At 32.9% G+C, this 27,345-nt stretch overlaps 2 protein-coding genes across 2 annotated transcripts in view; one reads left to right on the top strand and one right to left on the bottom strand.

Annotated features, from left to right (window-relative positions):
* Positions 1–3,786: 3,786 nt before the first annotated feature.
* Positions 3,787–18,461, bottom strand: ZnT49B (solute carrier family 30 member 9). The gene is made up of 11 exons (XM_072531367.1): positions 18,320–18,461; positions 17,701–18,036; positions 17,338–17,622; positions 17,038–17,164; positions 16,840–16,978; positions 16,542–16,697; positions 13,206–13,317; positions 10,593–10,803; positions 10,274–10,466; positions 7,275–7,388; positions 3,787–4,057 (listed from the first exon to the last, which is right to left on the bottom strand). Exons 1-11 carry the CDS (start codon positions 18,405–18,407, stop codon positions 4,013–4,015), a joined length of 1,806 nt encoding a protein of 601 aa, XP_072387468.1. The 5' UTR covers positions 18,408–18,461; the 3' UTR covers positions 3,787–4,012.
* A 77-nt stretch (positions 18,462–18,538) lies between these two features.
* The window catches only part of snz (sorting nexin snazarus), a 30,887-nt gene continuing 22,080 nt past the window's right edge, over positions 18,539–27,345 (top strand). The window contains exons 1-6 of the mRNA XM_072520305.1: positions 18,539–18,896; positions 19,243–19,418; positions 19,721–19,855; positions 21,605–21,777; positions 21,932–22,109; positions 26,475–26,721. Of these exons, the coding sequence (XP_072376406.1) occupies positions 18,666–18,896; positions 19,243–19,418; positions 19,721–19,855; positions 21,605–21,777; positions 21,932–22,109; positions 26,475–26,721 (1,140 nt within the window). The 5' untranslated portion in view covers positions 18,539–18,665. The remainder of the gene's footprint in view (positions 18,897–19,242; positions 19,419–19,720; positions 19,856–21,604; positions 21,778–21,931; positions 22,110–26,474; positions 26,722–27,345) is intronic.

Raw genomic sequence — 27,345 nt, forward strand, 5'->3', positions numbered from 1 at the left:
TCTACTTTCGAGATTTATTATCAGATGTCGCTTGTACCTCCTTTATGGACAGAGTGGAGGTTACCAGGAAACGGCACTAGTCTCTTGGTCTGGGTTCTTTGCAGCTCAAATACAAAGAATTAGTGGAGTAGTGAAGATAAAGAGAAGAGAAGTAGAAGATAAAGAGAAGGGAAGTTAATTGGGTACCACCATATTTTTAAAGAAACAGGGAAACCTACGACATATAAAATAAGATAACAAGAAAGGTAAGGTACGGTTAGGATAATCACGCGAGAATAAAATAAACCTTGAGAAAAAAGTTATTATGGTTACGCGGTACACACTTAATATTTAGCCACATATACATTGTTTATATAATAAATCAAATCGTAATATCAATCAATAACAATGTTTGAAAGAGATACACCATGCACATGAAATGAATATATACATAATAAAAAAAATAAAAGGCAAATAGTTCATCAACAGGGTTATTTTGAGTTATAGTTAAAGTAAATGCTCTATAAAAAATTTATTGAACAGTTAAATAGCACGAGATAAGTTACTGCACAATTATTAAATACAACGAATATTTTCTGAAAAATAATTATGAGCAATTTAGTATCCTCAAGAATAAGAAAAAGGCAAGGAATATTATAGTTGTATCTACGTCAATATTTGATATAACTGGAAATAAAATAAATGAGTGATTTTTACGCCTTGAGAATACGTGAACATGAAGTTAACGAAATGTTTGATTGTGATCACCTCAACTATGTGTGTAAAATCTATAATAAATCCAGAACCAGAGATTGTGTTTACGATCAAACGCATAAAATTGCAATATCTGGGACACGTTATGAGAAATCAGCACCGTTACTCCCTGCTGCAGTCTATATTGCAAGGTAAAGTCAAAGGTAAGCGAGGACCCGGTAGAAGGAGAATATCATGGCTGCGGAATTTAAGAACATGGTTTAAGAAAACCTCAACGGAGCTGTTTCGAGCCGCAGCGAGCAAGGTCATGATTGCCAATATGATTTCCAACATCCGAAACGGATAGGAACCAGAAGAAGAACATATAAAACAAATCTGATCATACGTCAAAGTAAAGGCACTGAACTCGAGTCATAAATCAATTCCTAATGATTTAGGTAGCACCGGAGAAAAGATGATCGTTGAATCATAAAAATCTCGGCTACTCACAATTGAAGAATACGATATTCTACTTACAGTCGGCGTCAGGTAGTCACAGGTAATAACGTTCTTTCATAGAACGGTCGTCGACAAAGGCACTTGACAGCTTGCACCCGCAAAAGGTGTATTGGGACGTCTCAAGCAGCGTGTAAAGTACCGAATTACCGTGGATTCAATCAGCACATCAATCATCAAATCAATGTAGGTACAGGTAATACATCAGATCAATCCTCACAATAGACTAGACTGGAATAGAATAAACTGAACTGAATGGATGGAGGAACAGCAAACAGAATTGACTCAGTGTCATCGAATTAGAGGTCGTCTGCACGACAAGAGAGAAAATTTACTGTAGGAAGCACTGTAAGATAGATGGATAATGGTGAATTGAAATTACACTTACCGCCGTTTGATGAACACAACCGCATGCAACAGGAACCACAACGAAAATGAATGCGATTTTCGATATTTAGATCTTCTTTGGGTGCCGTGTCCGTATTCAGACGTTGGCCGTCATCATGTTTACAATTTCCTGAAACCTTTCTCTGTCGGCTGCTGCGCGAAATAATTCTTCTACTGTGGAACCACACCATTGTCTAATATTACGCAGCCATGAAAGTTTCTTTCGACCAATCCATCTCTTACCTTCCACTTTTCCTTGTATTATATGGCGAAGTAGATGGTATTTAGGTCCTCTAATTATATGGCCGAAGTATTCTGTTTTTCTCCTCTTTATGGTGTTTATGAGCAGACGTTCTGAATTGATCATTTGAAGAACATCTTCATTGGAAGTGTGCGAAACCCACGATATCTTTAGGATTCGTCTATAGCACCACAATTCGAATGCTTCTAACTTGTTTAGCATTGTGGTTTTTTTTAACGTCCATGTCTCACAACCATACAATAGGATGGACCACACATAACATTTCAGGACCTTCTTACGAATATTCATCGACAGGTTTCTGTTGCATAAAACTGGTTTCCAGGTCATAAAAACCTTACGTGATATTTCGATCCTGGTTATTATCTCTTCATCAGAGTCACAATTTACATTTAACCAGCTGCCAAGGTATTTGAAATGATTTACCCTTTCGATCTCCTCTCCATTAAGAGAAATCAGACCTTGATCTATATTGATCTTTCCAACTGCCATCCACTTTGTCTTTGAAATGTTGATTTTTAGGCCTCTCCGATAACTTGCTTCACTGACTAGATTTAGTAATGTTTGGAGATCTTGTAAATTTTCTGCAAGAATGGCTGTATCGTCAGCGTATCTAATATTGTTGATTACTTCTCCACCTAGTCTTACTCCCTCTTGTCTGTCATCCAAAGCCTCCCTAAAGATTTCTTCAGAGTACAGATTAAAAAGAGTGGGTGACAAAACACAACCCTGCCGTACTCCACGTTTGATGGATATTTTTTCAGTCGGACTGTCTTCAATTTGGATAGAGGCTACTTGATTGTAATATAAGTATTTCAGCAGTCTTATATCATAGTGGTCAAGTCCTGCTGCCCGTAGGCAATCGAAAAGTGTATCGTGTTGTACTCTGTCGAACGCCTTCTCGAAGTCGATGAAACAAACATAAACATTCTTTCGGAATTCACAACTTGTTTGTAATAGAACGCGCATACAGAACAGTGCCTCTCTAGTTCCTAGACCGTTTTTAAATCCAAATTGCTTATTACCCATCCCACTTTAACATAGAATGAATACTAGGTTTTGTATATTTAGACCAGCTAGGGATAAAAAAGAGTGGGAGTATTTGCCGAAGAGTGCCAAGCGAAAATGGTACTTAATTGACAAGTCCGGTGTGGTCTTATTTTTCAGCTTTTCTTAGAAAATAAGCTGGGTTGTTCTATAATAGGAACGAACTTCTTTGTTAAGAGGAAGAGTTTCTATTTAGCTAACGAAAGATAAGAGAAAGGAACACATACTGTGATACGTTTCGTTGTTGCGAGCAGGCGTGACAAATCGCTCGTTGCTTAAGGGTTATATCTAATGGATCTAGCAAAGTTCGTGGACATAGGCGGCGTGAAAGTAATTTTCTGAGAGGAATAATTGAGGAAATTTTAAACATGCTTCACGCTATAGTGTCTAAATTAAAGCCATTTTATTGTGGCTTCTTTTGACGGAAAATATTTGTTTCACGTTTAGAGCTTCTGTACCAGTCGCTCTGATGATTCCTGCTAGGATGAAATACGTATAAGCGAATATACAGAGGTACTATACGTGAAATCAAATCTTAACTGTCCTTTCTTTTAATTTTATTTACTTTACTATTTACAAATATCTTAAAGCAACACAGAAAAAATTAATTATAGAAATTGTTATTTTAATTGTAGGTGTTCGAAATGAGTTCCTATATAATTAAAATCAAATATATTCAGTTTTAAATAAATAATAGAGCGTCAAATGTGGCAGATGCGGTCCAGAACGTATAAGGTGCTCCTGGGCTTGGGCTCAAAGGATTTGCTCAGGAAGACCTAAGACAGAGAAAAATTTGTCCAAATTGTTGTCAACCTTCGATAAGAGAAGGCACTCGAAGAAGAAAAAGGAAAGTAAACTTCGTAAACGTAAATTTATGCTGTAAGTAGTGCAATAAAACAAAAAAAAAGTGTTTAAAATTTATTCATATATTTTCTCTTAATATCTATTAAATATTGGCGAAAGAGCAATAAATATGACTTAAAAAAATATTACAGAAAAGAATCATTGTAGTTTTACCACATTGAACAAACACGCTTGGATAGAAGCTACCTACAGCTGTTAGGACATAAGCTTAAATTGTAAGTTCAAAAATACTGTAGTAAAATGAAGATGTTTATAACCTGGCTCTAACTAAAGTATTTCTAGATCACAATGCCGAATTTCTGGATACTTTTTCTGAAACAAAAAAAAACTATTAAAATCTTTATTGGTTCTGATATACCTCTAAGACCAAAATTACATTACACAGTGATCTTTCATCTCTAAAAATCACTGTAAATTTTATCTTTTCACAGACTGTGTGTACTAAATACAGTGTCAAGCCACTATTTTTTCGCAAACAGTAAGCCTTAAATACTTTTCTAGATGCGTTGCTATCGTTGTATCTCACTCTCACTCAATTCTTCTTCTTCTGGTTCCTATCCGTTTCGGATGTTGGAAATCATATTGGCAATCATGACCTTGCTCGCTGCGGCTCGAAACAGCTCCGTTGAGGTTTTCTTAAACCATGTTCTTAAATTCCGCAGCCATGATATTCTCCTTCTACCGGGTCCTCGCTTACCTTTGACTTTACCTTGCAATATAGACTGCAGCAGGGAGTAACGGTGCTGATTTCTCATAACGTGTCCCAGATATTGCAATTTTATGCGTTTTATCGTAAACACAATCTCTGGTTCCTTCTTCATTTTTTCTAGAACTTTCTTGTTCGTGATCCTTGCTGTCCATGATGGACTCTCACTCAATAGATAATAAATATACCGTATATATACCGTATATATGCCTACCTACAGGCAGGCTTTAGGAGAGGATATGGCACAAATGACCATTTGCACACCATAAAGATCTTAATTGAAAAATGCATCGAGTACAACATACCACTGGTTCTTGCATTTGTCGATTACGAGAAGGCTTTTGATACTGTAGAGTTTGAAACCGTACTGGAAGCCCTAAATCAAAGCCGAATAGATTACAGGTACACGTCACTAATCAAAAACATCTACGAGAACGCTACATCAAGTATACGACTACACGAAGACACAGAAAAATTCAGCTTAGGTCGAGGAGTAAGACAAGGAGACAATATTTCACCAAAATTGTTCACGGCAGCTCTAGAGTCAATATTTAAGAACACCCAATGGCAAGATATGGGCATCAATATAGATGGAGAAAGATTAAATCATCTGAGGTTTGCAGATGATGTCGTATTAATCGCAGATAACTTACAGGATACGGTTTCTATGCTACATTCGCTTAAAAGTCTGTCTGAAAGAGCAGGATTAAAGATAAACTTTGAGAAAACAAAACTTATGACAAATCTCGTAATGAGTTGAAATATAACTATCGACAATAATACCATACAACAAACAGACACTTACAAATATCTGGGACACGAGATCAAAATAAACAGAGACAATCAAACAAATGAAATACAGAGGCGAATAGGCCTGACATGGGCAGCATTTGGCAAACTAGGCCATATTCTAAAAAGTTCAATTCCCATGTGTCTCAAGCGAAAAGTTTATAACCAATGTGTTTTGCCTGTACAAACTTATGGAGCAGAGACTTTAACACTCACGCAGAAATCTGCGAATAAACTAAGAGTTACACAACGAGCCATGGAACGTGCAATGCTGAATGTGAGCCTCCGAGACCACATAACAAACCGACAAATCAGGCAAAGATCAGGAGTTCAAGACGTCATCGAAAGAACCACGAGACTTAAGTGGAACTGGGCAGGACACTTAGCCAGAACACAAGATGGACGATGGACAAGACGAATTATGGAATGGAGGCCCAGAAATTATAAAAGAAGCCGAGGACGACCACCGACTAGATGGACCGACGACATAAAAAGAGTAGCGGGAAACTGGCTACAAGCGGCCCAGTGTAGAGAACACTGGAAAGAACTGAGGGAGGCCTATGTCCAGCAGTGGACGGATTGGCTGATTGATGATGATATATACCTGATAATCTAAGGAAACGTTTAAAAGAAAAGGTAAGTTTGCCGACAACAAAACTCTGGATTGATTGATTGGAGGATCTACTATACAGATCCCTTGTAAACATGTCCGCAAGTATTTACAGAACTGTGGTTCCCGTACAATAATAACTCACAATTTGCCAACATCCGTGAAAAGACAGCGTTTTAAGTAGAGTTCATAAAAAGATTTTTTAACTTCCAACTCACTACCTCGAGAAAACAGGATACACAATCAATGGTGATACATAAAACTTAGTCAGTTCGCACACAGATCGTATAGCTACCGTAAAGAGTTAGAAGCATTAGAAGACTGGGAACCGCTAACGGAGCGTATTCGCTCTGCGCATGACTATGGAGAGGATAAGCGAAACTATCACAGCCACAGCAACTATCACACAATATGGAAACATTAGACGTTTTTTAGCACCATTTATGTATAAAATATAACGAAAATGGATTTAAACAAATATTGCATAAATAATTGCCGTAATAATGCGAACTATAATGAGTAAGAATTATTACGTTCCCACACTAGAAGTTATATAGATATTGCTGTTGACACCATTGACAATCGCCTCTGAGTTCTTAGTAACTATATAGTGTGCGATGATTTAATATAAATAAAACGTTCATGAAACGGACGTAGAAGTGTGAAGGAATGTTAGTTTAGTAAGTTGTCTAGATTTGGCGCAATAAAATGACAAAAATTACAATTTTACGGAGTTTTTGTTACTAATCTTTTGATTTAAAAAAAAACGTTCCAATTATAATAAAAATAAATACCAGAAACTTTTGTCTAACTATTTCTATTCTATTTATGTCTAACTGTTTAATTTGTTTCATATCAAAGATTTATAGTAAAATACGCCCAGTAATGTGTCTAACTGTGCGTACATAACGGCGCAGTCACGCACGGAGTGACACTTAGTCTCATGGGGGAGAAACGTAGCAGATGCTGAATGAGTCAGTAACGTACACAGTGTGGCGCGATTCTCAATCTTAACGATTCCCCCTAAGACGGATCACTTATTAAAGATGTAAGAAAGTAAAGAAAGTATTGACAATGAGATTACTTTGAAAATATCCTCACTGACGCATAGTCATTGAAATTCGAGATCATGCTGACACGACATGAAGATAGCTAATAAGCTTTGTCTACGGAATACCCAACGAGGGAAACAACAATCGTACAGCTGCGCACATGGCGCATGGTGCTAAAAACATCAATCGACTCTTCACAAACTTTGCACTATGAAAATAACTTTCTAAATAGGTCACACGTTATGAAAAACATCATGAAATCCATAACCACGCAAAAGAAAACCATGACGAATATATATTTATATACATATAAATATTTGTTTTGGTGTTTTTGTGACATTAAATTTATAACTCCTATATCGATAAACTTACCCTCAGTTTCATTTCTATTCGATCAATTTCACCTCCCATCATATCTACTATATTTTCACCATGTTTTAACATAAATTCTTCTAGTTTGTCTATATTGTCAATTGCTTTAATTTCCTGCAAAAAATATGCAACAAAATTATCAAGACTGTATATTTATACTGACATAAAAAAAACACCCAGTAATACTGAATATATTACAATAATTTTTTGTATACACGTCCCTTAGGCTTAGTTAAGTATTTTTTTCTGAAATACTTTTGGGCATACTCCTGTATTTCCTAAGAACTTAACATTTCTAATTTCATCTTTAAATCTTTGAAGAGAATAAAAATAATATTCGTATAATTGTTTATTTACATTAATAATTTTTACTAAAGACCATAATATAAGGTAAGTGTGACTGTTTCGGTTTCTTTATATTTATATATATTAAACCTAGAATGGGTCATGTTAGATGTCTCGAATTTCCTAAACCTGTTGTCCGATTTGAGTGATTTTTTTAGTATGTTATAGTTATATTATTTAAGAATGTCGATGTAATAATATTGTTACTAGACAGGTCAGTGTCATTTTATACCGGGTGTAACAATCATACTGTGTTTTTTCCTTAAAGTTCGAAACACCCTGTGGAATATTCTAGCATATATAAAATATTGAAATTAAAACTCAATTATAGTCTCAGGCTTTCTTAACATTTTCTTTTTTGATTAATTTGCTTGTGTTGGATAATAAAAAAGTTAGGTACTTTAACAACTAGCCATGTTTTTCATCAATAAATGCTCATTTTCTGCTTAATTTCACCGGCATATTTAAAGGAACAACCATAAAATCTGAGTATTTTCTCTAGTCTATATATTGTTAATATTGTTTAGATAATATCATAATACGAATGTTGGTGAAGTATTTTGAATTTATATTACAATGGTAGTACAATATGAAACCTGTTTAAGAAGAAATAAAACACAAAGATGTCAGACTCAAACAAAATACGGATTTTAAACACATTAACTTTAGTGTACAGTTTGAACTTAAATTGGTTTTTTTATGCATTTTTTTGGCTTTAATAGCGTGTGTTTCCCCCACGAGCCCTTACAACTGCAGTTATTCGTCTTCTCATACTTCTGATAACGCTATCGATCAGTTGTTGAGGCAGTTTCTCCCATTCCTCAATCAAAGCAATTCTGACTTCCTCTCTGTTTTGAATAGCAGGAACCCGTGCCCTAAGTTTTCTGCATAGCATGTCCCACACATGCTCTATCGGGTTCAGGTCTGGGGAACAAGCTGGCCAATTCATCGTTGTTATATCCACTTGTAATAAGAAATCTCTTACACAGCCTGCGACGTGTGGGCGCGCATTATCCTGCATTACAATAAAATTTTCGCCAATATATGGTGCAAAAGGTACCACATGGTCTTGGAGAATATCTCTGATATACCTATCTGCTGTTAATGCTCCATCATCAATCACCACTAACTCTGTTCTTGCTCCCAAACATATACCGCCCCACACCATAATTGAACCTCCACCAAAAGGTACGGACGTAGTAAAATTGAAAGGGGCATTTCGTTCTCCTTGGCGTCGATAAAATCTTTCTCTACCGTCGATGTCATTTACACAGAAACGGCTCTCGCCCGTAAAGAGAATTTGACTCCAGTGGTTATCATTCCAATTTTGATGTACTCGAACAAATTGTAGTCGTGCTAAACGATGGTGTCTCTGGAGTCTGGGAGCTTTTATGGCACATATGACTTGAGACCGGCTTCTTTAAGTCTCCTTCTTGCTGTGCGCTCACTTATGGTAGTTCCACGAACATTTTGCAACAGGTTTTTGGTTTGAACTGCCGTTTGACGTCTACTACGTAATGTTTGCAACGTTATAAATCGATCATCTACAACCGTGGTTAAACGTTTTCTACCTTGTCCCCTTCTTCATACATACTCCCCGGTTTGTCTCCAACGACTTACACAACGATGGATGTTGATGGTGATTTACCAAATATTCCAGCAACTTCCCTGCACGTTCGACCATTTTCGACCATTGTTATGGCCCTAGCAATATCAGTCGGTATTAAATCATCCATTTTTACTTACTCTTTGCAATAAGAACACCACTGATTAGAACAAATCAAAAGAAAAATCACATCCAACAAACTCAAACAAATTAACTTATCAATTAAATACAAGTTTGTACTTGTTATCAACATACAGGACGACTGTAAAATGTAAAACACAATACAAATAAACAAATTAATTTGACATTTTGACATTTAAGACTTTCTTGTGACAAGGAGCTTTCAAAGCTATGTAGATATAGTCTATAAAATACAAAGATAAGAAATATTGCAATAATAACTTGTTCCTTTAAATTTGCCGGTGTGTATATTAAATTGTTAACTTCTCATAGCCTACTTTAATAATTGATTAATTTATTGATGAAAAACATGGCTAGTTGTTAACGTACCTAACTTTTTTATTATCAAATACAAGCAAATGAATCAAAAAAGAAATTGTTAAGAAAGCCTGAGGCTATAATTGAGTTTTAATTTCAATATTTTATATATGCTAGAATATTCCACAGGGTGTTCCGAACTTTAAGGAAAAAACACAGTATGATTGTTACACCCGGTATAAAATGACATTGACCTGTCTAGCAACAATATTATTACATCGATATTCTTAAATAATATAACTATAACATACTAAAAATCACTAAAATCGGACAACAGGTTTAGGAAATTCGAGACATCTAACATGTCCCATTTTTAAGGTGTTCCGTTAATTTTGCCGGTATATATATGTATATATATGTATATATATGTATATATATATATATATATATATATATATATATATATATATATACATAAAGACCAAACCTATTTATTTTTTTACATTTTAAATTTTTTTTACCAATACTTTAATATCTAGAATCCTCGAGTTTTCCTTGTCTCTAAGAGAAACATAATTATCATGTCTTTATGATTGTGTAACAAACTTACCTCTAATAGTTCATTTAGTTCAAGCTTATCTAAGTACGCTCTTGTCAATTCCCTTCCATCAAAATCTAGCTCTGCTTTGTATCGCACCAAGTAACTACCCATATCAATTCCTTTTACGTCATGAATTGCTCTAATCATAATATCCTTCTCCAATTCGTTATTTATTTTTTCTAAATTCTCTTCTGGTATTGATCTGGAACATAAACATTTGAATCTAGTTTTCTAATATTTTTTTTTATTACGAGGATAACCTTTTCATGCAAATATTACTTGTAAATGAGTGGCATGTGTTAAAAACATACATAAACAAACTGTTTACCTGCCTACAAGTGCTGCAACATTGGTGTATATTATAAAAGATGCTACAGAGCCCAAAATACACCCAACAAGTAGTGATCCTAGAGCATCAGGTACAGGACTATTTGTTAGAGAAGACACCCCCATACAACCAGCAGCCACTATAACTCCAATCACAGCTGCAAAGTCTTCTAACAAGACAACATTTACACTAGGATCTTGGCCTCTAAAAACTAACAGAATGTTAGCAGATGCATGAAAATAAATGTATCTATAATCGTTTTCATCTTTCTTGGCGTGTGCGTGTAAAAACACTTGCAATAAGTTGTTTCATCTGTCTGTCCTTGTCTAAGCTCGATTCGTTTACCTCCTCCAGTGGCGGAGCAAAATGTAGCATGTCAAACGATATAATAGTTATAAAAGAAAATTATAAATTATTTTTCATTAAATTTCTAATAACGGAATATACGTATAAATTGCGAAGAAGTATTTTTCTAGCTTGCAGTACAATAGGACAGGATAGACCGAAAAGTACATTTTAAAAGGATTTTGAAATATACCCAAAAAAGTGTTAATTATTTAACCCACTTTAATTAAAAAATGATACAGATTTTTTTAATTTTAAAGAACTGTAGCGAATTCTGAACTGTTACAACGTACTGACCTTGATTAATTAGCTAATCAGTCAGCGTCTTCACTGGAACTGTCTTCATCATTGGAATCTTCCGCCAAATCGATGATAATCCTACTTTCATTTTCATCATATGTGACCATATTTGCCCAGTCGTCCTGAATTAATTTTTCAGTATGGTTAACACAACTCACCCACACTGCAGGTGTTGCCTCAGCTAATGCATCGCCCCAAACTTTTTTCACTGTTTCATCTCCACGTCCATGTTCTCCAATATGACGATCATAGTATTATTTAGAAATGCCCCAGACCAACTCAATTGGATTATATTGACAGTGATATGGAGGCAATCTCAAAACCTGATGCCCATGTTCTTGGAGTAGCTCGTCTATAACGTACCTGGTATTTTGTGGTTTATTCTGGTGACAAAGACTCAATAGCTCTGTCTTGCCCGAATCGTCGTCAAAAATTATTTTTTTCGCTCGTAACCATTCTTGTAAGTCCGATTTTTTCCAACTGGCATTCGGTAACTTTTCTATTAAAGAGCTATGGTATCAGGAATTATCCATAATAATTAGAGATGGTTCCTCCAACATTGGTATCAGCTTTTCGGAGACCCACTTTTTAAAAGACTCTTTATCCATAGAATCATGATAGTCTGCACTCTTCGATTTCGTAGAAAACAGTAATCCAGCATCTTTAACAAATCCTTGCCTACTTCCGGCATGTAAAACAACAAAGCGTTTACCTGTATTTTCGTGTCCTTTTCTGATGCTTTTCACACAGTCATCTTGCCAAGTACGTTTATATGCCCCTTTTAGGAATATCCATGTTTCATCTAAAAAAACGAACTGAAGTGGGCTTGGACTTAAAAAATTTCTCATATAATGCCTCAAAAAATACAGTCTTTTGAAGACAATACATGGTTTCTCACATAGCACTCGTCTACTATTTTCTAGTTTGTATAAAAACCCACAATTTTTCATAAGACGCCACAAACTTGTATCAGAACCGTCATAGAGATGCTTGTTTCTTAATTGTGTATTTAGAACTTTAATTGTAACGTGCTCTCCTTTTGCTTTCATGCCATATAGTAGATTTCTAATCTCTCCTTTTATAGTATCGCTGACATTAGTCTTTTTTTTTGTACATTACGTGAATCTCCTGGTGTAGTAAGAGCTGCCCCTGTCTTGTATTCACTCTTTATTCTTGTCACTGTGCGAAGACTGATTTTCAAAGCGTCCGCTACTAGTTCATGTACCGATGATAACGAAAGCAAAGGTCCGTTGTTTTCTTTTTCTTTTTTAAAATACTCCAATAAATGAATGCATTTATCCTGTTATCGTTTTTCCCGGCATTTTTTATTAAATAGAACAATTAGTTATTCACAACAAAAAATAATAAGTAAAACTGTTCGGAACAAATTCCAACAATGACTGACTAAAATCGACTAAAACAACATAAAATATCAATGGTAATTGCTACCATAGCAAACCTATTAGCCAGCTCATTCAAGAACAATGCCACAAGTCATTATTGCAATGGGTATCGGAAGAGAGAGAGAGTTAATTTATAATAAACTGGAATTTTTAAGGTGTCGAGAGTATTATTTTATGTAATGGAATTCCACACAGTAAGAGCTCAAACTATTAATTAATTAAAAACTGTTTACTTATACAAACTATTTCATCAGCTTCTTCAAACCTGCACAGATCAGGGTAACATGTTATAATAAAAAAAAAACACGTCACTGCCAGCTATCTGTATTCGTAAAGAGGCCGAACATATCACCGACGCCGTATCGGCCAAACGCATCGGTGTTATTGCTACAATACTGGGAGACGTGAGTGGTCTCTTCATTCATTCTCATCGCACTTTACCATGACGAACGTGACTCGCACAATTGAATTACGCATCTGTGTATCAGAGAGAGACGAATATTAAAAATTCCGTAGTAGCTTATTTCAGGCACACGCCAAGAAGGATGAAAACGAGTATACTTACTGTATTCCTTTACAGTCATATTGACTTCCCTTGCACCCTTTCTTATTGAATTAAATGCAACTAACCAAGTGGCACCCTCCGATACTAGAGAACCACCTAAGATGAAGTAGGCCTGAAATAATAAATATTAACTTTAGCCATTATCGCAGCTGTACTAGGAAAAACAATTAAAATATACAACTTTCAACAATATAAATCATGAACGTCAAGTACCTACTGTGTTATCAACAAATGAACGTCAGCTTTTCTAATGAAATTCATAAAGAAAATATCTTTATGCATACTTTGTGTGTAATGACCATGAAACAGATAATAAAAATAAAAACTTAAACAAAAACATCTACAATGCCAACATTCCAAAAACATATTTTGTTCTGAAGCTATGTTCTTGTGGCATCTTAGAGTAATTACTATTTAAATGGGAATAAGCCACAATTAAAGGTTGAAGTAAGTTTATTGACGTTTCAATTTCCACTTCGGAAATCGTTCTCAAAATACAAACATTAGTAAAGTAAACAAATTTTGTTTTTTTGTTACTTGGTGAAAAATTCTTCTAAAAATTTAATTTTAAATGCCAGGAATGCCACGTGAATCCCTGTCCTGGCATTTGGTTTTCACCTCTGGCTGCGTTAAGTAGTTGAGTTACTGTGACCAAACGCCCATCTTGGTAGTTAGTATTCGCCTCTGGTTGCGTTGAGTAACTGAGTTACCGTTGCTAACTACCCATCTTCCTGTCTTTTGTTTTCTTTTTCTTTTTTTGTTCTCCTGAAGAAGCTACATACAATTGTAGCGAAACGTCGAGATGAACCCACTTTTGGGTCACTCACAAATGACACGGTCCAAACCCGGAAGACGAATAAACTATAATTCTGACTCTGGCTGTGGAAGCCTACGATTTCATTTGAAATTTAGCAGTAATGGATTATTGTTATTGTGCTTCTTTTTAATTATACAGGGAGGTGAAAATGTTAAGATTTTCATAGAAAATTGGTTATAACGGTTCTAACTAAAATACAGGGTGTTCTATTTAAAAAAAACATAGGTTTGGTCTGCCACTAAGTTATTGAACACTCTGTACCATCATTTTGTAATATGAACCTCAAAATTGCATATAACTTTTATTACTAACTTATATTGCTATCTATTATTATAGCGGATCTACTGTGCTTTATCACACTAAATCAGTCACCCATATATGTCATGTAGAAAATAATTTTACAGCCGCTGGTGACATAAATGCTAAATCTATTTCTTTATTCTTATTCATTTCTTTATTCAGCTGCTGTTTTCAGTTAACCACCAACATCTTTCTAAAATCGGTGCACACTACGTCTAACCACCTCTTCCTTGGTCTTCCCACTGACAGACATCCAACCATAGTTCCACTAAGTGTTCTGCTAGAGCCTAGTAATGTTAGCTTCACGGTATTCAGGATTATTGTCTCTGAAAAGCACTGTTGGGGTTTAACCGTGGATTATGGGCTACTGTATGCAAAAACAACATTCAATTGATTCTTTGGTAAGGTTTATGTACAGTACCAAATATTGTGAGCAAGCCTTGTTTGTCTTTAATTTGTTCTTTCCAAATTTTACTAATCTACGATTTTTTTGAAATTTATTAAATTTTAGTCTGACAGATACCACAATTTATTGGGTAATCTACAATTTCCCTGAGCTTTTCCATCAAAAATTTTTAGGTGGGTATTAGAAAAAATAGGCATTTCTCAGAACTAATAATAGCCAAATATCTGATAAATTTTTCAGTTAATATAAGTAAAAAGGCTGCAAGAGTTCTGCATATTTCTCCATGTAAAATCCCATAAAAAATGCTAAGGTTTATTGTACCTATCTTTTGATCTATTTTTGATGGGAGTACAACGGGTTGTCTGATCGTGCCATATGAGATCTGTTTAATACTTATTCCAGACCCGTTTAAGAGTTGTTCGAGAATTGTTCTAGACCTGTCCTAGACCAATTGAAAATCTGTTCAAGATCTATTCTAGACCTGATCAGAGGCTGTTCTAATTATGACTGATAGCCTCTGAACAGGTCTTAAACTAGTCTGCAATAGATATTGAACCGGTGTGAAACAGGTCTAGAACAGGTTTCATATGTCACAGATGAGACAGCAGAAAAAGATCGAAAAATGAGTAGAATGAACCTTAGCGTTCTCTGATATGATTTTACATGGAGAAATATGCACAACTCTTGCAGCCTATTTACTAATATGTACCTCTAGTAAAAAAACCTATAAGTTTTCTGCAGAAATGTGTCGGCATTGTTTTTTAATTATTACCAATTTAGTGTAAAAAATGTGATTTTTTAGAATTTTCGCTTACCATTAAAAATTATCTATTTATACTTAAATATAAACATCTTATATGTTAAGAGATAAAAAAACTTTCAAAATGGTGTATTCTAAAATTTTATAAATTAATTTGTTGCTCCAAATCAGTAAACTAAGGCACAATCAATAGTGGTTTATAACTTTTGTAAAAATTAACTTACACTTTTGTGATTGCTCACAAAGGGAGTCTTATAGTGCTTAAAAAACCTCCAAAACTTCAGTTCGGTTCATTAATTGGTTTAAAAGTAATTCAAATTGTTTATCCCAGAGGTCATTTTTTGGAACAACATAAGACATAAAATGATAGAGATACTGAAAAATTACCTCTCTGACAGACAGACATCAGTGACAAACTCAGAGAAAACAAAACTCTCAGCTGAATACTGCAGGGAATATTAGGTCCAATGTTATAGAACAAATTATACAATTAATGACACATACAACTTTCTTACTATTAGTATAAGGTGACATACATTTAGAAATTATAAATAAAATTAATATAATGTTCCTAAAAAGTTCATAGGTGGATGGAGACTTATAGTTGGCATCAAACAGAGAGACATCTTGCTCCCCATTTAACATTTATTCGAAATGTTTTCTCTATCTTTCCATTATATCCCTGTCATCATTCTAAGCATCTAGAGCGCCAGCAAACATATCTTTCCAATTTTGTAGTATGATTATAGTGCCAAAGAATTGTGCTAAATACTTTGGCATAAATAATGCTGCTAAATACTTGGTGAATGTAGTTCAGAATGCAGAAATGAGAACAACAGCCTTAATGTAAATTATGCCTAATATAAGCTGGCCAAGTAATTATAAAAGAAGGATGTAGATCTGGAATGTTCTAACAACAGCTCAAGGAAAGTAACTATGTAGCAACCATTGAAATATTTTACACATTTTTTCACCAATAGGCCAGGAACTTTTGATCTTGCCCTGGTAGACTCTTCTAACACAATTCATTAAGTAAACTTAAAAAATAATTACCCAAAAGAAGTCTTCCAATGGAGTTGGATGAATCAGGCCAGATATGCCATGGTAAACTGACAATCCTGTGCCTACACAAAAGATTCCAACACCTGAAATCAGTGATGCTACATACTTCATATTGGAGTAGCCATATGGATGGTAGGAATCTGCAATCTAATAAAGATAAAGTAGAAAAAAAAAATTAAAATAAAGTTTCAGCTTAAAAAAAAATAAATTACAAGAACATGGACATTTATGTTAAAATTTAAATATTGTCCTAATGGTTTATTCTATCTAAAAAAATAACTATATTTACCTGAACAGACTTGTGAATTCCATATGCTAAAATAAGCTGGTTGATTGTATCTGCTAAAGAATGAATACATTCTGAGAACATACTGTGGGAACCAGTGTACACCCATGCACATAACTTAAATAAAAAATTTGTTCCATTTCTGTAAAAATAACAATGACAACCAATAAAAATTGATTTTAATGAGTATTTCTAACATACATAACTACTGCTGTAAGAACAACTTTTCCAGATCTTCCCATCAATCCACCATCATCTTCTATTATATCTGCAGATTTGCCCATTTCTCTTCTGAAATCTCTAAGTCTTCGTTTAACAGTAAAAATATCTACAAAAATAAGTTTATTAATGGTTGTTAACAACCAGTCAGTTAGATATGGATTCTCAATGTTTTTAGTATATAGGAGCACTGTAAAATACAAAAATTATGTTTTCTACACCCTACATAGAAAATTTTTATATATTCTTCTAAATTATCTAATGAAACTGTATAATACTAACTTTGCTGATATTTCTTCTTCTCAATATCCCTTTTTAAAAGTTCCCTATGAAGATTTTCATGTGTTCCCCATATTTCTAATGCTTTGGCTTCCACATCTTTTCTCCAATAGACTGTTATTGGAGGTTCAGACTCATAAGGGGATCTTCTTTTGGTTTTTGGTAATACTTCTAGATCAGATGGCTTTAGGAGAAAATCAGACATAGCCTTCACAGGTGTTATGAAGTTTCTTTCCAACGATTGAGCCGATAGATCAATCCTCTTTCTTTTCTTAGGTGGAGTTTTTGCTAAAAATACAAAAAAAATGATACCTTTAAAATAGAGTTTCCTAATCAAAACTATGGAAAACACAATTTTAAACTTACCTTTCTCTGTTTCTTTTTCCCCTTTCCCAATAATTTTATCTTTCAACTTCTTAATTGAATCTGCAGAAAGTATTTTGGGATTTTCTTCATTTTCAGGTTGAAGACTCTTTTCTTTGACATTTTCCAGGACAACTGCTGTTTCTTTTTTAACTGCATTCAGTTCAGATGAAATTACTTCCAATACTGGCTTTGCCTTCTTATCACTTTTATTCTGAATGTTTTTGATATTGCTTTTTAGGTCCTTAGGAGATTGGTCATCAAAAAATACTTTTGTCCAAGATATAGAACGCCAACCATTTTTACCATCAAATTTGTGAAGATAGATTCTATGCTTAGCTAAAAATATCTTAGGTCATTAAAACAAAATAGTGCTTTATACTGGCTGAATTAGACAGCTTTACAACTATCAAACTGGAAATTTTTGTCATACAAATATATACATTGGTATTGTTAAAAATTTAATAATATTGCTAGTTTATGTATGAAATATATTGTAATTAGCTAACAAATGATTATAAATAAATGTAAGTCCAAAACAATTAAGAATAGACCCGCTATGAAAGTCCCTTTACAAGGAGAACTTTTGTGACACAACTAACAAAAAAAATAAAGTAGTTACCATTTTGATGAAAACAATTCTTTTCGTATAAATTTACCGTCTGATTTAAAACATGTCTTGAAAGAATTACACAGTTTCGGCTTAACATATTAAAAAAAATTAATCAAACTTTAAGGTTATCCATTTGTTGACAATATTTAATAAAACTATTCTTTTGAAAGAAGATTTTGACATTGACAATTCGTAAAACTGAATTGTTTTGAGAGGTTAAGGTTAAATATTTGTGTTTTTATGGTTTTTATACCAAACACAAACAGGAGTTTTTATATCTCAGAGATCAATTTTTATCTTTTCAAGAGGAAATATCTATATTATGTGAAAGTAAACGTTCTCAAGCAGTGGAACTATGCATACTAAGCTTTATTTAGGAGTACTAGTATCTGTCCTACTAGGAATAACATTTTCATGTCCATCATGTTTTTCATATATTTTATTTGGTCTATTACTTATTGTCAGTATTGTTCTGGGAATTTTCACAGCTTTTTGGTTAAATGTATATCTATCTCTACCTCATAAGACTACTGTAGGAGCTGAACACCATTTAAAGCAGGCAGAAAATTTTAGGAGCAGCATTGTTGTAAGTATATTCCTTTTAATTTTCTTTTATAGGAGGTTGGTTTTTATGAAATCATTTCTTCTTTTAGCATTTATATATTTTCCATATTATTCCCTGAGATATCAGGTCTTATAATATATAAAACATTGTTTTAACAACTGTTTTTCCTATGAACACAAAATAAATCTAATATTAATAAATTATCTATTATTATTATTATACGCAGTTGCTTGAAGTTATTTTTTCTGATTGCACCTACACTATTTAATTTTTCAAGTATTAACATTTAAAATGAAGTCCTACCAGACCTTATTTCACCATTTATTAGAATGACAACTCAATAATGTTTTTATTATATATTTTTTAGATGGACTATGAGTCCTCTCCTGCAGTAAAGAATGTGAATCCACAGCTACCCCAAATTTTTGGAAAAACTGTAGACAGTTTGCTCCAGCAACTGTTGGACTTTGTATTAAGGGATTATATTTTGGTTTATATCAAGGATTATGCATTTGAAACAGATAATTTAGGAAATAATATTAAGTATGTTGGTCTTTTTTCACTTATAATCAAGATTTCACAGTAAAAATGAAATTTTCATAATAAAAATGTGATAAGATATATGATTCTTTGATAAAAAAATATATTGGTATTGTGTATAAAATGTTTTTCACACCTTGACTTTCAGGTTAGAAGGTTTTGTCAAAATATTATTTATTTTAAAAATTTTGCAATCTGAAAGCGGTTATATCCATTAGGCATTGGTATTTTAAAATGTGATGACCTTATGTACACAACATAAAAAAATTATTAATTTTTTCACTTTTTCCCTTACGCTGTTTTAGGGATGATTTCTGGGGAGCCATAAATAATCTTCACGAAAAGTTATCTTCTGTTGATCAGGCAAAATTAATAGCAAGTGATATTGTACTAAAAGTTACAACACATTTTGAAAAAATAAGAGAAGCTAAGGCCCTTGTGTAAGTACCTATCTTTAAATATATTTCGTTTATTCTTTAGTAAATTTTTTATTTATTTCCATGACTAAGCAATGTACTCTAATGGATTGGAAAGAGTTTTTGAACAAGTTGCCTTAAATATGATAAAATATATCAGTATAGCCCTGATTACAGTTAGGTATATTACTGTTTTGTATAAAACTTAAGAGGTCGCTGGTTAAATGATAATAGATAAATAATTATAAAGATAAAAATGTAATATTTTGTTTGTAAATCAGTTAGCGAAAAATAGCAAATATAACTGTCAATAAATTAGGAAAATAACTGGTATTACTCATTATTGATGTTTCTACAAAGAATATAGACTTACCCCTTGAAATATTGATGTGTTCTTAGCCAGGGAAATCTCGTTGATACCGCGTCGGGGCGCCCGCCGACGCTCGATGGCGAGAACCTATAACACACTAGGTCCATTTGGATCGCTGTCTGGGGATGAAGTGTCTTGAGATTGCAGGTCAGAAAAGAACCTTTTGGCCGTTGGGTGGAAGAGGGTACATCAATAAATCACCCTATTGTATTGTGATTTTGAATGCGATAATTTAAGTTAATTGAGACCGTAATACTAAACCGTACACTTGTGTGCATATTTGTGACACAGAATACAAAGGAAGTCAAATTCTCCGTACTTAAAACATAATAGATGAGATAGACAGTTTAGCAATTTTACGAAATAACAGGAAACAATATATTTTAACAAAGTCGTTAGAATACAGGATTGAATAAGCTTACATTACAGTACCTTAACAGAAAAATATTAAATGTAAAAATAAGAAAGAAATAGTAAGTACATACTTTCCCAAACAATTACCTTTCATCATATTAGGTCTGTTCCTTTGTTTTCTAGTGTAGCCCTAGTTCTAACAAGTATAGAAGTGCTGTACTAAGTTGTTCCTTTGCAAGCTGTAGTGCTACACCACTTTGTTTAATTGAAAAGCATAACAAAAAAAGTAACACCAGTGTTGATAAATCTACACCTGCTTCTGAGAGGGTGTGTTTGACAACTGCTTAGCTGCCAGATGTGTTTGTTAACAAAAAATATTTTTTTCTTTTCAGTTTAATTTAAATTTAAAAACCTTTTAGTAATTTTAAAAACTAAAATATCTTCAAATTTTATTTTAATTTAATTTTTTATTTTGTTGTGTCTTTTAAATTGGGTTGATAATTGTATTTTATCACACATTTTTATATATTTTTTTTAATTTAACTACACTAGAATGTTTCTTTGTTTAGTGTTACAGCCATGATTTTCATTTAACAGTAGCGAGTTTAACATACACTCAACTACACTCAAAAGTGCTACACTAGAAAGAAAAGGAACAGACTTATTGTCATACCAAATTATGACAGCTCATATAAGTATAAGTGGACAAACAAATAAAGAAAATATGAATGGCTTTTAAAAATAGAAAATAATTTAGTTGGTCTATATTATATCTTGACATAGATCAACAGGTGAACAACCAGTAAGAAAGAGTAAAAACTAAATAAGAACTGCCTCAGAAGGAAGAAAGACAAATAAAAAAATATCTGTAAATTATAAAAAATCAGAAATCAGAAAAGATAAAGATACTAAACAGTTTTATATAAAATATTTTTATACTGTCATTACTCAAGTTATTCATTTATCTATATTTTTTTGCCCTAAAATTTTGTATAAAATATTTTTTCCCAATGTCTTTATTGAAGTTAATTTCATATCTATATTTTTAGAGAGGATTCTGACCTACCTCCAGTTTTTCATTTATCTCCACATGTGATGTCATCTGAAAAGGAAATAGAATACTTGCGAACAGTTAGTGAATTAATGATAATGTTTCTATTACCAAGAACATACTCCCTATCACCTACTAAATATTTTCTACGTGAAGTATTATGCTGTAAAGGTAAGTACATTTTAATAACTATTAAATGATTTTATAAACAATTTTGTATGTGAATGACTGTGTGTGTCCAGAAAGTAATCTGTAAGTTTTGTAAAACATAGGGATTTTTTTTCAAAGTTGGCATATGTGACTTGCATTTATATATTTATTGTAGTATTCAAACCATTGATAGACACTCTAACCGACCCTGATTTCTTCAATAGAAATATTATTAATTATATTGAAGCCACGCAGATGCAAGTGAATTTACCTAAGAAAGTTTTGGAAAATGCAAACAATTTTGAAGAACTTATTGATAAAATTGATGATGTACAGGTTTTAAGATCAATTAGGTAAGTCACTACATTAATTATTTTGTTTTATCACAATTAGAATTAGATTTTTATTATAGTAAATTTGTTTTTTTGAAAATATTTCAATATACAAACAATTATAATGTCTCATACTTTCAAAGCAATATTTCAATTTTGTAAGTTTTTGCTTATTTCATCAGAAAAAGTGGAACAAAATAATAAGTTAACTTACAGCTAGTTCTAGTAGTTTAATCTTTCTGCTCCTACCCATCACAAACTTAAACCTAATAGTCTAAGATTCCACTGCAAGATTACTACATTCATAATTTAGTTATACAAACTGACATTTTTATATACATCTAAGATTAACATAATCCATTAATAACAGATTGCCAGTCAAAAAGTGGCCACAAATAGTTTAATTAATGTTAATTAATTTTTGAACTAAAATTTTATTTTGTTCATTTATTTTTTAAATAAAATATGCTGCTCGTCACATATATGTTCTTTTTTATATCAAATTAAAGCTAATTTTTTTAACAGGTTCGCTGCCAACTTGGTTACAGAAATGTCTACCCAGAACACAATAGTTATTATTGCAATAGATGTATAAAATAAGTCACCTCTGACTTAGTTTTGACATGTTTGGAAGATATCTGTCAAACTGACAGCTTTAGACAACTGTCCAGTTAACTGGATGTCAGTATATTTTGTCAATATTCATTCCAGTTACCAGCGTCCAGTTAACTGGACACACAGAAAAACTGATTTTTTCATTAGTATTTAGAATATAACAAGAAGTAAAAACAACTATTTGAACTTGCAAAAAACTTCAACTAATCAAGAAACAAAACAAACTACGGAAATTAGTTAAAAAAAAAAAACATTAAAAATAACATTCTAAATAGAGTAAAAAATATATAAAGTATCACTAAATAAAAACATATTTATTTTATTTATTCAGATGGTAATCTTTAAAACATTTAGTGACACAAAAGCCCGGTCGTGCACTGCATACTGGACAAAAATATCTTGTTCTCTTTTTTTACACTGAAGATATCTCAACATCAGGTCTTTGTCTTTGATGTCAGAGGATTTGCTTCAAAATAATGGCAGTTCTCCGAAACATAGGGCTGTTTTACATGATTGATTTCGGTTTCACCAATCAAAGCCATTATAACTTTTTCTCTAAACTTTAGAAGTGGGATATTTGTATTTGTAATTTTTTCATTTATGTAACATCCATTCCATATGGCCAAATCCACTAAATGAAAAAATATTTTCCGATACCAATGTATTGTTTTTCGGGGGGTAAATAATAAGCTAACATGGTTTTATTTTTTTGGTGCCTCTTTTACCTTGAATTTCCTTAATTTCATGTTTATGTTTTGTGTTGATCATGCTAACCTTTCTTTTATCTTTTCAATTTGTAATTAAAACTGGCCCTTTTCTTTTCCAGACCACCTCTCCTTTTTTTAGCTTTTTCTTCATCACCTCTTTGGGATTTCCTTTTCTGTTCTCCCTAACTGTTTCCACACAATTTGTTTTTTTCTTGAATAACTGTTCAGCCAAACTCATGCTGCTATAGTAGTTATCCATATATACTGTGTGACCATTTTCTAAATAGTCAGAAAGTAATGTCATAACTACAGAATGAGTATAGGAAATGCCACTTTCTTTTATTGTACCCTACAAGAATGTTGATAATAAACCCATCACTAGTAGTTAGCACATATAATTTTATACCATACTTATGGCTTTTGTTGGCTAAATACTGCTTAAAAGATAAGCGCCCCTGCCAGTTTATCATAGACTCATCTATTGATAAATGTGGTCCGGGATAGAAAAGTTTTTTGATATTTGCCAATATCATGTTTAAAACTGGACGAATTTTAAAAATTTTATCAGTATGATCAAGAGAATAAACATTTTTAGAATCATCTGTAATGTGTTTCTGGACATCATATGTCCAAAAATTGGATGATTGCATTTACTCCACTATTTCGAGAGTTGTGGGAAAACTACTGTGCCGCTGATACAGCAAAGTCCAATAAAGTTTTTCATTTCCTCGATAGGTATGCTTTTCCATTGTTTTTCTCTTAGCGACCTACTATTACGACGACACCGAATTACCTTATTACCTCTTCTATGTGTTTCATTAGTAATTAGTTGAAAAAAGTTGTCATCAAAAAATTGATAGAAGTAGTCAACAGGTTGCGCTTCAGGCGTCAAATTGTCATTGATTCGAGGATTTCCAGTAAAAGGGAAACATATCAACAGGGTCTTCTTCCGTATCCATCCAATCATCATTGTTATCATTATTGGGTGGAGGCGATACTCTTAAAGAATTATCTGCTACTAGATCTTCATGGTAGGTATCAGAGTCAGATAAAGGTAGAGGTTCATTTTCTGCTGCATTGTTCGAGTTCCAACTGCTTCTACTGGATGCATTTGAGGGACAGTAGTTCTTGTTAGCTACGTCATCATTACTAGAAAAATCCCATTCACCTCCACTAGAGTTATCTCAATAATTTTTTAATTCTGCCTGTGTCAAAGGTTTCTTTCTGTCATCCCTAGTTTCACGCTTTCTTTTTTTTTAGTAGACAGCTTGGCCTGAAAACAAATAATATTTTTGATAAAAAACAGACTAAGCGAATTTGTAGAAAAATAGAATAATCTGTCAACATCACATAATATACTGATAGAATCTACTTAGTGGGACAATACTACTGCAAAGAAACAAGCACACAAAAAGATATTTCTATTTTACTCCATTTCACACAAATTTACACCCAAAAGAAACATTAGAACTAAATTCATAAATATTTCCACCTAAAACAATATATGCTACAAATTACTCTTATAAATAAAATTTTGTCGTACTCTGATAAAGTCACGAAACCACCTCTAATCTACATAATCCCTGAAACCAATTCAAAACCTAATAAACCGAATAAAAGTACTTACCCTGGTATGTTCAAATCGTCTCTGTTAGCACTTATCGCAAAAAAATAGATCACTACTCGCAAACGACAAAATTCATACTGATTTTCATTGATTTATAATGTACATGCGGCACAATACAGTCTGCAAGCAATTTTCAAGTGCTTGAAAAACTTGACGGTGCATATTGAAAACTCAAGGCCGAAAATATCAGTTACCTAAAATATTTCTAGCGCAAATCGTAAGTCAGGGCCCGTTTCGAAATCTGTAATACAGTGCTAGATTACACCGTTTAAAGGAACACTTATATTTAACATTAAATGGGCGTCCAGTTAAGTGGAAACCCTTGCGTCCAGTATACTGGACGTTTACAGCCAACCTCTTAATATGATGAAATAAGGATGCTGAAAAACAAATAGTCACAAATTAGGATTGCCAGCTCTTAACGCGAGCTATGTAAAATAGAGTCGCGCAACGACACTGATTTGACAAGTGATAATATTATTAACACTATTTATCCACGCATTCTTTAAAAACTCACACAACTGACACTAGCCATGTCAAACCAGTGGCGTTGGGCGCTAGCTCTCTTACTTTATCTTTGATACCTCGGGTTTTTCACAGCTGGCAATCCTAATTTGCGACCATTTTTTTCAGAAAACCTTATATTATCAAATATAAAAAATTAGCTTTAATTTGATATAAAAACATGCATATAATTACCATTAGTTGAATTAAAACTATTTGCGGCCACTTTTTGAATGGCAACCTGTTATCAATTAACCTATTCATAAATGTATGTAAAAATGCGAGTTTGATTAATTACGTTATAAACGTAGTGATCTTGCAGTGGATCTCTCGTACTATAATAGACTGCAGCCAAACACTTCTTACCGGCATATTCTAACTGGGATCTCTGATGGCCAATTAGAAGATAATACTAAGAACTCACAACTAAATCTAGCTCCTTCATGTCACCTTGATAACTATATCCATTGTCAGTATATATTTGGCAGTCAGTCGGCATTGGCTGGGACCAAAGCCCGTTCGTTTTATCTATTTGATGCGCAATAGTCATCGATTTTCGATTTTACTAACGCGTTCTTCTGGTCGAATAACTAAGATACTGTTTTAAATTTTCGTGAGATGAACAAGGAAGTGCAGAATAAAAAACGATAGTGCTTTCTTTTGTTATAGGCATCTGGCATTATTTAGACAAACACTCAGATCTTGTTTATTCTTGTTTAAAATCGTGAATGCTTTTATGAATGTATTGAGTAAAACCAATATGAAATTTTGATGATATACATAGGGTATAAAAATGCTACAGGATAATTGCATAAAACATACAGAATACTTAATTCGATAAGACAAATTCGTTTTTATTATTATATTTACTATAAATTTTAATTACATAACTTGAATACTCAAAGTTCCATATTATCCTAATTATTTCTGTAGATACACCATTGTCACGAAACTCATGCAAGCTACCACCCTGCAAAACTTAAACAGAGCCAAAGGCGTTGATCTCGACAATGATAAGAACATATTATCATCAGCTGGTATACCGAAGTCCGATATAAATGCAGCGAAGAAGCTTAAAAAACACATCAATCAGTTAACGTTAGCGAAAAAGAATTGCGAGAAGAAATTAATCAGTTTAGGTTGGGATTCTGGGTACCAGTACGGCGAAGAGATGAAAAGAGTAAGTAAACTATGTTTCCTTCTTCCAATCTACATATACATATTACCATATACGATGACTCACAGCTTAAATGATGCAGTAGCTACTAAATAAATCTAGCTTGTGTTAGTGGCTCAATATTTTTTAGAAAAAAATTACATTTTGAAATTAAATTTTTACAAGTCTTTTAAAATAGTATAAGCTATTTTTTGGGTTTCAAATAAACCATACTTAACAATAAATATTTAATTATTTTATACAGTAGATTCCCTTTATAACGAGAACTGAAATGACAGACTAATTACCTCATTATAAACCGATCTCGTTATATCAGACAATAATAATACTGTGCATACATATGAATCTGTAGTTTTATAAACCATTAACTTTCTATAGTGAAGCCATTCGGAGCAATATAAGATGCTAATAAATATTGTTTGAATGGCGTTTTTGAAAAAAAGTTATTTACTTTTATTGTCAATGAAATATATTAAAACATAAAAGAGTTGTTTACTTTTATTATCAATGAGATACGTTAAAACAAAAAATCTGTACTTATATTTTTTTCCAACTACATAATGTATAAAGCGTATTTTCAAGGATAACATAAACTATTGCTTTTGTATTTATTCATTGTAAAGAAGT

The sequence above is a fragment of the Diabrotica undecimpunctata genome, chromosome 1, assembly GCF_040954645.1.
Source record: "Diabrotica undecimpunctata isolate CICGRU chromosome 1, icDiaUnde3, whole genome shotgun sequence".
NCBI classification, from domain to species: Eukaryota; Metazoa; Arthropoda; class Insecta; order Coleoptera; family Chrysomelidae; genus Diabrotica; species Diabrotica undecimpunctata.

Coding starts and splice junctions, on each gene's coding strand:
- ZnT49B (XM_072531367.1), bottom strand. CDS start 18,407: ATGTTAAGCCGAAACTGTGTAATTCTTTCAAGACATGTTTTAAATCAG. Junction 10,804..13,205: donor TATGACTGTAAAGGAATACA/GTAAGTATACTC, acceptor ACATTCTGTTAG/TTTTTAGAGGCCAAGATCCT. Junction 7,389..10,273: donor AACTAAATGAACTATTAGAG/GTAAGTTTGTTA, acceptor TATTTTTTGCAG/GAAATTAAAGCAATTGACAA.